The sequence below is a fragment of the Nomascus leucogenys genome, chromosome 5, assembly GCF_006542625.1.
Source record: "Nomascus leucogenys isolate Asia chromosome 5, Asia_NLE_v1, whole genome shotgun sequence".
NCBI lineage: Eukaryota > Metazoa > Chordata > Mammalia > Primates > Hylobatidae > Nomascus > Nomascus leucogenys.
This window is the reverse complement of record NC_044385.1, coordinates 1243934-1257642: the sequence shown is the minus strand read 5'-3', so window position 1 is coordinate 1257642 and position 13709 is coordinate 1243934. Positions and strand designations below refer to the sequence as shown.

General features: G+C 45.6%; 1 protein-coding gene across 1 annotated transcript in view; it reads right to left on the bottom strand.

Annotated features, from left to right (window-relative positions):
• Window positions 1-12367, bottom strand: part of ZNF695 (zinc finger protein 695) — a 28818-nt gene extending 16451 nt beyond the window's left edge. The window contains exon 1 of the mRNA XM_003267343.2: window positions 12224-12367. Within this exon, the coding sequence (XP_003267391.1) occupies window positions 12224-12226 (3 nt within the window). The 5' untranslated portion in view covers window positions 12227-12367. The remainder of the gene's footprint in view (window positions 1-12223) is intronic.
• Window positions 12368-13709: the final 1342 nt, after the last annotated feature.

The window sequence follows — 13709 nt, the reverse complement described above, 5'->3', positions numbered from 1 at the left end:
ATAGGAAAATTGGCATCGTGTGCTAATACACGCAAAAGGCACAACATCACTCCTGCTTTCTTGGCCAGTAAATTATTACTGAATATAAATAAATAAATTATTGCTCAGTAAATTACTGAAAAAATTACATAACAATTATGTGGAAAGTTACGTTAGTTAAATTACAATTGGCCGGTGGCTCACACCTATAATCCCAGCACTTTGGGAGGCCGAGGCGGGTGGATCACGAGGTCAGGAGATCGAGACCATCAGGAGATGGAGACCATCCTAGCTGACACGGTGAAACCCCATCTCTACTAAAAAAAATACAAAAAATTAGCCCGGCCTGGTGGTGGACGCCTTTAGTCCCAGCTACTCGGGAGGCTGAGGCAGGAGAATGGCGTGAACCCAGGAGGCGGAGCTTGCAGTGAGCCAAGATCGCACCACTGCACTCTAGCCTGGGTGACAGAGCGAGACTCTGTCTCAAAAGAAGAAAAAGAAAAAAAAATTACAATCTGAATGTAATCATTAAAAAAAAATCAGCTTTATGCAAAGTTCAAGCTCCAGATCTCTCCCAGGTTCAGGTCTTGTAATCTCTAATAATGTAAACAGTCTGTCTTTAGCAGCCTAGAAAGTCAGTCTTTTCCAGTTATTTTTAGTAGAGATGGGGTTTCACTGTGTTAGCCAGGATGGTCTTGATCTCCTGACCTTGTGATCCGCCCATCTCAGCCTCCCAATAATTGTTCATAACTTTCTGAGCCATTCTTGGTCACTGATGCCATCCTCTTTGAACGTGCGTTTTCTTTTCTTTTCTTTTTTTTTTTTTTGAGATGGAGTCTCGCTCTGTTGCCCAGGCTGGAGTGCAGTGGCGCGATCTCGGCTCACTGCAAGCTCCGCCTCCCGGGTTCACGCCATTCTCCTGCCTCAGCCTCCCCAGCAGCTGGGACTACAGGCACACGCTGCCACGTCCGGCTAATTTTTGTATTTTTAGTAGAGACGGGGTTTCACTGTGTTAGCCAGGATGGTCTCGATCTTCTGGCCCTGTGATCCACCCGTCTCAGCCTCCCAAAGTGCTGAGATTACAGGCGTGAGCCACTGCGCCCGGCTGAACATGCATTTTCTTAGTCTTGTTCTGCCTAGAGCTGACAGAGCAACCAGATGGACCCCACACAGCACATGTTCCCCTTCCTTACCAATACCTGAGTTCCTGACCCTACCCCCAACAGAAACCTTGGGTGTCCACAGCTTCCCATGTTGATCTGTCACTAAGGAAACATTTAGAATAGTGCAGCTCGTACACTCATGGTGAGATGTGGTCAGGGCATGTGAGAAGCCTGGATGGACAGAATGGAAAGAAGGCTCTGGAATGGGCCGGGTGTGGTGGCTCACGCTTGTAATCCCAGCACTTTGGGAGGCCAAGGCGGGCGGACCACGAGGTCAGGAGATCGAGACCACGGTGAAACCCCGTCTCTACTAAAAATACAAAAAATTAGCCGGGCGTGGTGGCGGGCGCCTGTAGTCCCAGCTACTCGGAGAGGCTGAGGCAGGAGAATAGCGTGAACCCGAGAGGCGGAGCTTGCAGTGAGCCGAGATTGCGCCACTGCACTCCAGCCTCGGCGACAGAGCAAGACTCCGTCTCAAAAAAAAAAAAAAAAGGCTCTGGAATATAGGGGAGAAAGAGTTTACAGAGCTCGTTGACTATCACAAGAATAAAAGGTTTGGGGGAGTAACTGAAACAAACATTAGGCAGGAACATCAGAAGTAGAGACATATTTGTGGGTTCTGAACACATGACATTCCAGAAAAAAGAAGTGGACACAGTCCCTGAACCAGGACACATTCTCCTGAGAACCAGCCATTTCTTCGTCTTCCTCCTCCATTGCTGGGATTCCCTCTCAGGTGAGATTCTCTGGACAAATCACAGCTGCATCCTGTAAGCATGCCTTCAAAAGGGTCGGCACAACCCTTTCACCTTCTACCACCACACATCCACAGGGAGAAAAATCCTAGAGGTTCATAAAAAGTACACCCTTCCCTGTCCTTTTATCACAGGAAAGAGGAACAATGAGCTCCTACATAAATATCAAAATGTGTGTTTCTTTGTTTTCAGGTGCCCTTGCCCGCCAAAGACTCCAGCAATTTCCGCTGCAGCAACGGGAATATGGGCCACACTGACCCACCTCTACCAAAGCCAAGCAGAGCGGGCCCTGTGACCTTTCTTAGGAACAAAGGCTGAATTCAACTCCCATGAATGTATCTAGGAGTCCTCATGCATGGCCCTGGCTTCACTTAGAATCATCTGGAACACTTAATTAAAACAATATGGGGCCGGGCGCGGTGGCTCACGCCTGTAATCCTAGCACTTTGGGAGGCTGAGACGGGTGGATCACAAGGTCAGGAGATCGAGACCATCCTGGCTAACACGGTGAAACCCCATCTCCACCAAAAAATACAAAAAAATTAGCCAGGCACGGTGGTGGGCGCCTGTCGTCCCAGCTACTCGGGAGGCTGAGGCAGGAGAATGGCGTGAACCCGGGAGGTGGAGCTTGCAGTGAGCCGAGATCACGCCACTGCAGTCCAGCCTAGGCAACAGCGAGACTCCGTCTCAAACAAACAAACAAAAACAATATGGATGCTCCCACCCAGGCCAATAGACAGAATCAGGGAGGGAAGCACAGAGGTGACAGTATTTCTTTAAACTGGCCATGTCATCCTAATTGAAGCCTGGGGTGAGAGCCACTTAGCTAAGTATTGTCTCTCGAGTGTCAATGTACAGATAAATAATCTGGTATTCCAGGCCCTACTCTAAGTAATGTGATCACAGAGGTTTAGAAGGGGGTCTACAAATTGGCTTCTTGCGTGCTGATGCTGCCTCTCCTAGACCCATTATGGTAGCACTCAGCTAGAGAAAGCAGCACAGCACAGAGTCCCTTACACTCAGCGCTGTGATCACAACACAAATATTTATGGTCCAAAGTGAAGGCCACAAATCAGCATCCTGAAACATGGCATCCTCTGCTGGCCCTTATCAAGCTGGACCCCTGTGGACTCCAATGGGAATGGCATCTTGTCCAACAGGCCAAAGAAGAGACCTGGAGCCAAAAAATGAGACATAGGCTTTATTGAGGGGGGCTGATAAACAGGGATGGTCCAGTGGTGGTGGGATGGACAGAAGAACCACTACCACTCGCAAAAACACGCAAGGAGAACCACAACTGCCTGCAAAAAGCAAGCAGTTTATATAGCATTTTCACTTAACACCTTCCACCTGGCAACCTCCACCTAGCAACCCCCATTGCTGTCAGCTACATCTGCCATACAGACTCATTCTCAAGGGAGGCTTACATTTAGCTATTGCTGTCAGGTGTGTCTGCCACACACAGGTGCATCTACCATACGCTCCATCCTGGCATACCCTTGAATACCCTCACATTCTTTTCATGCCATGCTTTTGTGATTTCCCTGGGGGCAAGTATATGGAGGAACATTGTAGCCAGATGCCACAGCAGCAATAGAAACTACAACAACAAAAACAAAACAACAAAAAGGAGTAACAATCACACTGCATAGAAAGCCCTCCCAAGAGGTTGGAATTGGATCCTGAGTGCATCACAGCAAGCCTGTGGTGGAGGAGGAGGAGCGCAGCTCTCTGCAGACCCAATAGTTCATCCTGCTCTGGAGAGAGGCCACCATCTGCAAGCACCCGGCTAGCAAAAAGGTTTACTGCACACCCTCTACGGGTGGAAGGTGCTGCACTGCCTGCCCAGCCTCTGTTTGCCAAGTGAGACAGCAAGGTTTGCAAGCTACGTGTGCAAGCTGGAGAAAGACTCAGAAGCCAACATGATACGCGATGAAACCCATGTCCCCACCCCCGCCACCAGGGGCAGTCCATCAACCGGGGTCTGTTCTCCTCAGTTCCTGACAGATAGTGGGGCTACGTGAACATCCCTGAGACAAGACAGTAAAAGGCAGAACACACTGTAATGTTTGATAGCAGAACAGGATGACAATACCCAGAAACACCCCAGGCATTGCACTCCTCTCCCAGAGGAGACAGGGAGCCCATATTCGGCATCCTTAAAATTAATTAATTAATTAAAAATTTTAAAAAATGTGCAGCTGTCTACCATCGCTCATTCAATTTTACATAAACACACTCTTTGAGGCTGAAGTAAATCTGACTGATTTTCAATGTGAAGATAAAATACAAAAACTGTTCTTGGAGTTATTTCTAAACAGAACTTCTCTCTAATCCTAACGCAGCGGAAATGTATATGATGTTACATTAGGATCAGAGATGACAGTATTCTCAGGGCAAATGAGAAATGGCTTAAAGAAAACAAATTTCAACCAAGAATTTCATATGTAGCCAATCAAAGCTTTGTTAAGTGAAGGAGAAACAAAATTCTTTCCAGACAAGCAAATACTAGGGGAATTCATGACCACCAGACTTGCCTTATCGGAGGTTTTAAGAGAGCGCTAAATAAATATGGAAACGAAAGACCATTTCTGGCCACCAAAAACAACACACTTAAGTACACAGACCATTTACACTATAAAACAACCACACAAACAAGTCTACATTAACAACCAGCTAACAATGCAATGACAGATCAAATCCACACATGTCAAGGCCAGGCATGGTGGCTCACACATATCAATCCAGCACTTCGGGAGGATGAGGCATGAGAATTGCTTGAGCCCAGGAGTTCAAGGCCAGCCTAGGCAAAATAGTGAGACCCTGTTTCTACCCAAAACACCACATATCAGTATTAACTTTGAATGTAAACAGGCTAAATCCCCACTTAAAAAGCAGAGTGCAAGTTGCATAAAGAAAGAAAACCCAACTCTATGGTCTTCCAGAAACCCATGTCACATACAGTGACACCCATAGGCTAAAAGCAACCAGAAGGAGAAAAATCTATCGAGCAATCAGAAAAGAAAATTAAACTGTTCTTATTTCAGACAAAACAGACTTTAAATCAACAATAATGAAAAAAGGCCAGGAGCAGAGGCCAATGCCTGCAATCAGCACTTTGGGAGGTCGAAGTGGGAGACTCACTTGAACCTAGGATTTCAAGACCAGCCTGGGCAACATAGCAAGACCCTGTCTCTGTTTAAAAAAAGAAAGAAAGAAAAGCAGCTGTGGGCGTGGTGGCTCATGCCTGTAATCCCAGCACTTTGGGAGGCCAAGGCAGGCAGATCACTTGAGGTCAGGAGTTTGAGACCAGCCTGGCCAACATAGTGAAACCTCGTCTCTACTAAAAATACAAAAAGTTAGCTAGGCGTGGTGGCGGGTGCCTGTAATCCCAGCTACTCGGGAGGCTGAGGCACGAGAATCACTTGAACCCAGGAGGCTGAGGTTGCAGTGAGCCGAGCTCGTGCCACTGCACTCCAGCCTGGGCAACAGAGCGAGATTTCGTGTCAAAAAAAAAAAAAGAAAGAAAGAAAGAAAAAAGATAAAGAAGGGCATTGCATAGTGATGAAAGTTTCAATAAAATCAAAAAACTTAACTACTCTAAATATATATGCAACCAACATTGAAGCACACAGATTCATAAAACTATTTCTTAGAGACCTATGAACAGACACAGATAACCATACAATATTAGTGGAAGTAACATTCCACTGACAGTATTAGATCATCAAAGCAGAAAACTAACAAAGATAGGGACCTGAACTCAACACCTGAACAACTGGACGTAATACACATCTACAGAATACTCCATTCAACAACAGAATGCCCATTCTTCTCATCTGCACATGGCATATATTCTCAAATCAACCACATGCTTGGCCATAAGACAATTACCAACAAATTAAAAAGAAACTGTTATCACACCAACCACACTCTCAGACCACAGCTAAATAAAAATTGAACTCAATATCAAGAATATCTCTGAAAACCATACAGTTACAAGGAAATTAAATAACCTGCTTCTGAATGACTGGGTAAATAATGAAATTAAGGCAGAAATTAAGAAATTATTTGAAACTAATAAAAAAAAGATACAGCATCCCAGAATCTCTCGGACACAGCTAAAGCAATGTTAAGAGAAAAGTTTATAGTGCTAAACGCCCACTTCAAAAAGTTAGAAAAATCTCATATTAACAACCTAAGGTCAGACCTAGATGAAAACCAAGAGCATACCAACCTCAAAGCTAGCAGAAGAAAAGAAATAACCAAGGTCGGGCATGATGGCTCATGCCTGTAATCCCAGCACTTTGGGAGGCCAAGACAGGCAGATCACCTGAGGTCAGGAGTTCGAGACCAGCCTGGCCAACATGACGAAACCCCGTCTCAACTAAAAATACAAAAATTAGCCCAGTGTGGTGGTGCATGCCTGTGATCCCAGCTACTCAGGAGGCTGAAGCAGGAGAATCACTTGAACCCAGGGGGCGGAGGTTGCAGTGAGCTGAGATGGTGTCACTGCACTCCAGCCTGGGCAAAAGAGTGAGACTATCTCAAAAAATAAATAAATAAATAAAGTGGGGGCAAAGGACACGAAGGGACATTTCTCAAAAGAAGATATGCACATGGCCAACATGCATATGGAAAAATGTTCAACATCACTAATCACTAGAGAAATGCAACACAAAACCACAATGATGCTATATTACACCATTCAAAATGGTTATAATTAGAAAGTCAAAAAATAACAGATGCTGATGAGGCTGCAGAAACAAAGGAATGCCTATACACTGCTGGTGAAAACGTAAATTAGCCACTGTGGAAAGCATTTTGGAGATTTCTAAAAGAATTTAAAACAGGGCTGCCATTGGACCCAGCAATCCCATTACAGAGTATATACCCAAAGGAGTATAAATCGTTCTCCAATAAAGACACATGCATGTGTATGTTCACTGTAGCCTTTTCACAATAGCAAAGACATGGAATCAACCTACATGCCCATCAACAACGGACTGAATAAATAAAATGACGTCCATGGACACCAGGGAATGCTGTGCAGCCATAACAAACACAAAATCATGTTCTTTGCAGCAACATGAATGCCGCTGGATAATTTAATTAACACAGAACAGAGAACCAAATACTGCATGTTCTCTCTTATATGTGGGAGCTAAATATTGAGTAAACATGGACACAAAGAGGGAACAAATGACAGTAAGGCCAACCTTAGAGTAGAAGGAAGGTAGTAAGAGTAGAAACTACCTGTTGGATATTATGCTCATTATCTGCATAAGGAAATAAATAATTTGTGCACCAAACCACCATGAAACAAAAGTTGCCAGTATAACAAACCTGCATACATACTCCCTGAATCGAAAATAAACGTTGGAAAATTAAAAATAAATAAATTGTAAATAAATTATAGGGGAAAAAATTTCTTTCTAGTTTTGGTAAACTAAATTCAGTGACGGATATTCATTAAATATCCAGATCATTTCCAAATAAGATGTAATGCTAAGACATTTAGTTACTAAATATGAGTTCATCTAAATATGAGTTATATACTTTGGGCTTTTTATTTCAGAAAAGCAAAATATATTTAGATGTTGGTAAATACGTTATGTTCCACACTGAAACACTGTTCCATTAGAACTATATTTCTAAAAACGTGTATTCGGCCGGGCACGGTGGCTCACGCCTGTAATCCCAGCACTTTGGGAGGCTGAGACGGGCTGATCACGAGGTCAGGAGAGGGAGACCATCCTGGCTGGCACGGTGAAACCCCATCTCTACTAAAAATACAAAAAATTAGCTGGGCGTGGTGGCGGGTGCCTGTAATCCCAGCTACTAGGGAGGCTGAGCAGGAGAATGGTGTGAACCCGGGAGGCGGAGCTTACAGTGAGCCGAGATCGCGCCACAGTACTCCAGCCTGGGAGACAGAGCGAGACTCCATCTCAAAAAAAAAAAAAAAAAAAAAAAAGAAAGAAAAGAAAAAAACCCAAAAAAACAAAAAAAGTGTATTAATAAATTCTTAGTATTTGAATGACAGTCAAAATTTCTTCCTAGGGCTGGGCATGTGGTTCATGCCTGTAATCCCAGCACTTCGGGAAGCCAAGGCAGGCAGATCACCTGAGGTTACAAGTTTGAGACCAGCCTGGCCAACATGGTGAAACCCCATCTCTACTAAAATACAAAAATTAGCCAGGCGTGGTGGCGGGCGCCTATAATCCCAGCTACTCAGGAAGCTGAGAATCACTGAACCCTGGGGGCGGAGGTTGCAGTGAGCTGAGATTGCACCACTGCACTCCAGCCTGGGTGACAGAGCGAGGCTCCCTCTCAAAAAGAACAACAACAACAAAAGATCACTCACGATGACCAAGTGGGATTTATCCCAGGGACGCAAGGATGGTTCAACATATGTAAATCAATCCATGTGACACATCATATTAACAGAAGGAAGGAGAAAAACCATATGATCATTTCAACTGATGCCAAAAAAGAATTTTATAAAATTCAACATCCCTCAATGATTTAAAAAAAAAAACAAACCTTGAAAAACTGAGTATAAAAGGAGCATATACAGTAAAATCATATATGACAGACCCACAGCTAGTAAACCGAAGGAGGAAAAACTGACAGCTATACCTCTAAGATGTGGAACAACAAAAGGATGCCAACTTTCACCAGTTACTCAACTTAGTACTGGATGTCCTAACTAGAACAGACAAGAGAACAAAGTAAAGCTCTCCAAATCTGAAAGGAAGAAGTCAAATTATCCTTGTTTGCAAATGATATGACCCTCCTCTTGGAAAAACCTAGACTCTACCAAAAAACTATTCAAACTGAAAAGCAAATTTGGTAAAGTGGTAGGATACAATACTAACATACAATAATCAGTAGCATTTTTATATGCCAACAGCAAACAATCTGAAAAAGAAATGAAGAAAGTAATCCCACTTACGATAGCAACAAATAAAATACCTAGGAATAAACTGAACCAAAGAAGTGAAAGATTTCGACCATAAAAACTATAAAGCATTGACGAAAGAAACTGAAGAGCACACAAAATAACACAAATATATTCTGTGTTCATGGATTGGAAGACTCAGTACTGTTAAAATGTCCGTAACTCCCCAAAGCAATCTACAAACTCTGTGTAATACCTACCAAAATACCAATGACATTCTTCATAGAAATAGAAAAACTAAGCATAAAATTTTTTTTGGAACCACAAAAGATTAAGAATAGCCAAAGCCATCTTGAGCAAAAAGGAAAAATATGGAGGAATTACTCTACTTGACTTCATATTATATTACAGAGCTATGGCAACAAAAACATCATGGTACTAGCACAAAACAAGACACATAGCTCAATGGAACAGAACAAAGAACCAAGAAAAAAATCCACACATCTACATCAAATTCATTTGTCACAGAGGTGCCAAAAACATACTTTGGGGGAAACAATAGTCTCTCAATAAATTGTGCTGGGAAAACTGGATATTCATATGCAAAAGAATAAAATTTGACCCCTTGGCCAGGGGTGGTGGCTCAGCACTTTGGGAGGCTGAGGCAGAAGGGTCACTTGAGGCCAGGAGTTGGAGACCAGCCTGGCCAAGGAGTCTGACCAGCCTGGCCAACATGGTGAAACCCCATCCCTGTTAAAATACAAAAATTAGCCAGCTGTGGTGGCCTGCCGTGCCTGTGGTCCCAGTTTACTCGGGAGGCTGAGGCATGAGAATCGCCTGAGAGGCCGGGCCCGGTGGCTCACGCTTGTAATCCCAGCACTTTGGGAGGCCGAGGTGGGCGGATCACGAGGTCAGGAGATCGAGACCACGGTGAAACCCCGTCTCTACTAAAAATACAAAAAATTAGCCGGGCGTGGTGGCGGGCGCCTGTAGTCCCAGCTACTCGGAGAGGCTGAGGCAGGAGAATGGCGTGAACCCGGGAGGTGGTGCTTGCAGTGAGCCGAGATCACGCCACTGCACTCCAGCCTGGGTGACAGAGCGAGACTCCGTCTCAAAAAAAAAAAAAAAAAAAAAAAAAGAGAATCGCCTGAGCCCAGGGGACAGCAGAGTGAGACACTCTCTCAAAAAAAAAAAACCAACAAAAAACAACAAAAAGAAAACTTGTCCCCTGTCTCTCGGCATATACAAAAATCAGATCAAAATGGATTAAAGACTTAAATCTAAGACCTCAAACTATGAACAGAAAACATCAAAAAAACTGTCCAGGACACTAGCTGAGCAAAGATTTTACAGCAGAGTGTCAAGTGATCATTCTCTGCTTTCTTCCCATGTGAAATGTTCAGAACAGAAAGAAAATATTTTTTAAAAAGCCACGCATGGCCAGGTGTGGTGGCTCACGCCTGTAATCCCAGCACTTTCAGAGGCCGAGCCAGGTGGATCACAAGGTCAGGAGATCAAGACCATTCTGGCTAACATGGTGAAACCCCATCTCTACAAAAAATACCAAAAATTAGCCAGGCGTGCTGGCAGGCGCCTGTGGCCTTAGCTACTCGGGAGGCTGAGGCAGGAGAATCGCTTGAACCCGGGAGGCAGAGGTAGGAGAATCGCTTGAACCCGGGAGGCAGAGGTTGCAGTAAGCCAAGATCGCGCCACTGCACTCCAGCCTGGGAGACAGAGCGAGACTCCATCTCAAAAAAAAAAAAAAGCCCATTCACTGCACTGTGAAAGAAACAAACAAACAAAAAAACAACCATTAACATCTTGCATCTGTTTGAAAAGCAAATAAAGAACAAAACGACAAATAGGCCAGCGCGGTGGCTCACGCCTGTAATCTCAGCACTTTGGGAGGCCAAGGCGGGTGGATCATGAGGTCAGGAGTTCCAGACCAGCCTGGCCAACATAGTGAAACCCCGTCTCTACTAAAAATACAAAAATTAGCTGGGCATGGTGGCGCCTGCCTGGAGTCCCAGCTACTCAGGAGGCTGACGCAGGAGAATCGCTTGAACCCGGAAGGTGGAGGTTGCAGTGAGCCGAGATTGTGCCACTGCACTTCAGCTTGGGCAACAGAGTGAGGCTTCGTCTCAAAAAAAAAAAAAAAAAGGACAAATAGTTGATAATGTTGTGTTTGGAGAGACGAAGTTAGCATTTGGGAATGTAGAAAAGGAACTGGAAACAAGATTTCCTTCAGGCCCTAAAACAGGCTGGGGGAACAGAATCCTGGATTTGAGGTCCTGCTTGCCATACATTTGAAAAATGCTGAGAAAACCAGCTCCTCTGTGGAGTGTTAGAATAATTAAATGGCAGGCAATTAAACTGAGTGGCTTTGATGTCCTGGTATTCTATCCAAGGAATCCTAGCTAACTTAGATGAATTTCTTGTAAATTACAAACTTGGAGAAAAACAAAACGTAGGCTTAACCAACCACCAAATGCTAATACATCGCTTATTACATAATCAGGAAATTTCAACCTGAACAGTCCGGATAAGGTGGCTGCATAATTGTAACGGTTCAATTATTAAACGTGGTTGCTTCCTCGTGCCCCTTATAAAGGCCTTCCCTTCAAGTTTAGCCCAAACCAGGGCTAGGGGCTTCCAGATTCATAAATCACTTTGCTGGAATAAACTCCTTAACATTTTAAAGGTGCTCCAATTTATTTTTTTAAGAGGAGAAAGGAGACCGGGCGCGGTGGCTCACGCCTGTAATTCCAGCACTTTGGGAGGCCGAGGCGGGCGGATCACGAGGTCAAGAGATCGAGGCCATCCTGGTCAACATGGTGAAATCCCCGTCTCTAATAAAAAGACAAAAATTAGCTGGGCGTGGTGGTGCGCGCCTGTAATCCCAGCTACTCGGGAGGCTGAGGTAGGAGAATCGCTTGAACCCGGGAGGCAGAGGTTGTGGTGAGCCGAGATCGAGCCACTGAACTCCAGCCTGGCAACAGGGCGAGACTCCGTCTCAAAAAAAAAAAAAAAAAAAAAAAAGGAGAAAGGAACCCAGAGACCACAGCTCCTCCCACTCAGGAACCTTTCACGGGAGTCGGGACTCTCCCGACGACCCCACCGTCATCACAGCACAATCCAGGCAGACGCGGCGCTGCGGGCGCGGGGCTGCCCCGGGAGGGCTCTGGGCCGTGCCGAAGTCACCAGGCAGAGCCCGGACAGTCACCCAGAGGCCGGGATCCCGCTGCCGGCTCGGCCCCCACCTGCGCGGGACGGGACTGAGGGCCGAGCTGCGCCAGCGGGACTCGGCCGCACACTCCGGAGCCGACCGCGGGGAGGCCCGGGGCCGGCAGCGCCGGTTCCAGCCAATTCCGACCGATTCCAACCACCCCTCTCCCTTCTCGGGACACCCTGCTCCGCACACTCACCATTTCCCACCTTTCGGGGGTCCCAGCGTCCTCCCTACGGATCTCGCAGTACCTGCAGGCCACAGGGCGATGGGGCCTGCGGCAGTCACCCGGGACTCTCGAGAGGCAGCAGACGGGAACCCAGCACCCGGCGGCCGCAAGGAGACAAAGGCCCCGCCAGATCCCCAAGGCCGCCCCTTCCTCTCTGGCTGCACGCCTGATTGGACAGTTCTCACACTAGCGCCGCTGATTGGATGGAGCTCCAGGCCCCACCCCCTCAGGTCTTGAGTGACAGGAGGTGCAATCAGACACTGGGACGAATGAAACAAGAGTGACGGGTTTTTGGGTGCAGCCCTTTTGAGGCGACATTCCTCAGGGCACTGCGACCTGGACCCACCTGCCTGGGGGATAATTGCATTTAACCTTGTATATAAGATTTTATCCATTCATAAGTTTCACACACACACACACGTATATTTCACAAATAGAAACAATAAATGATAATTATTTTAAAGTTTCCGATTCCATAACCCATAACCTTCCTGGCCTCTGGTCTTTTGACCAGGCAGCCTGAGCTGTGGAAAGTGAGGCAATCCTCTCAGGCAGCAATGTACAATATAAATAAAAGGTGAGCCACGTGTGTCATTTAAAATTTTCTAGGATCTGGCGGGTCGAGGTGGCTCACGCCTGTAATCCCAGGACTTGGGGAGGCTGAGGAAGGAGGATCACCTGAGGCCACGAGTTCAAGACCAGCCTGAGAATATGGCGAAACCCCGTCTTTGCTAAAAATATTTTTAAAAAATTAGCGAGGAGTGGTGGTGGTAGCCTGTAATCCCAGCTACTCAGGAGGCTGAGGCAGGAGAATCGTGTGAGCCCGGGAAGCGGAGGTTACAGTGAGCCGAGATCACGCCATTGCACTCCAGCTTGGGTAATAAGAGCAAAACTTCATCTCAAAAAAAAAAAAAAAAAAAAAAAAAAAAAAAAATCAGCTGTGAAGACATTTCCTCCTGCAGAAATTTAGCCAAACAGCTGGGTATGTCTTGAAGTCATTCTTTGGTTTTTAACAGGGTAAAGCTATTTTCTAAGACCTAAACCCTAGACTGGCCATGGGGCAAACCCTCACAACACATATGGAATTCATGCACAGTTAATGCATCTCTTCCTTTGAACCAGTGGTTGCTACTAATTTTGTTTCGGATTCAGCCCAGTTCTACAACTGCCCTGCTATGCACAGGGCACTGTACTAGCTGTCCTGGCCTTGGCGAACATCACTGTGGGGAGAGGACTTTGCTGGGAAAAAGTTGCATCCCCCCAGATTGAAACCATTCCACTTTCCAGATTGGAGTAAAACTGAAAAGACCTAGGGGGTTACCCAAGGGTTACAACATGAACAAATAGCTCAGAATATTCAAAGCCATTTGATGGTATCATGGGTGAGTGTGTCTCACTTCAAACAAAATAAAACACTACTGTTATTCTGAGATTCTAAGTTAGGATTTATGTAAAA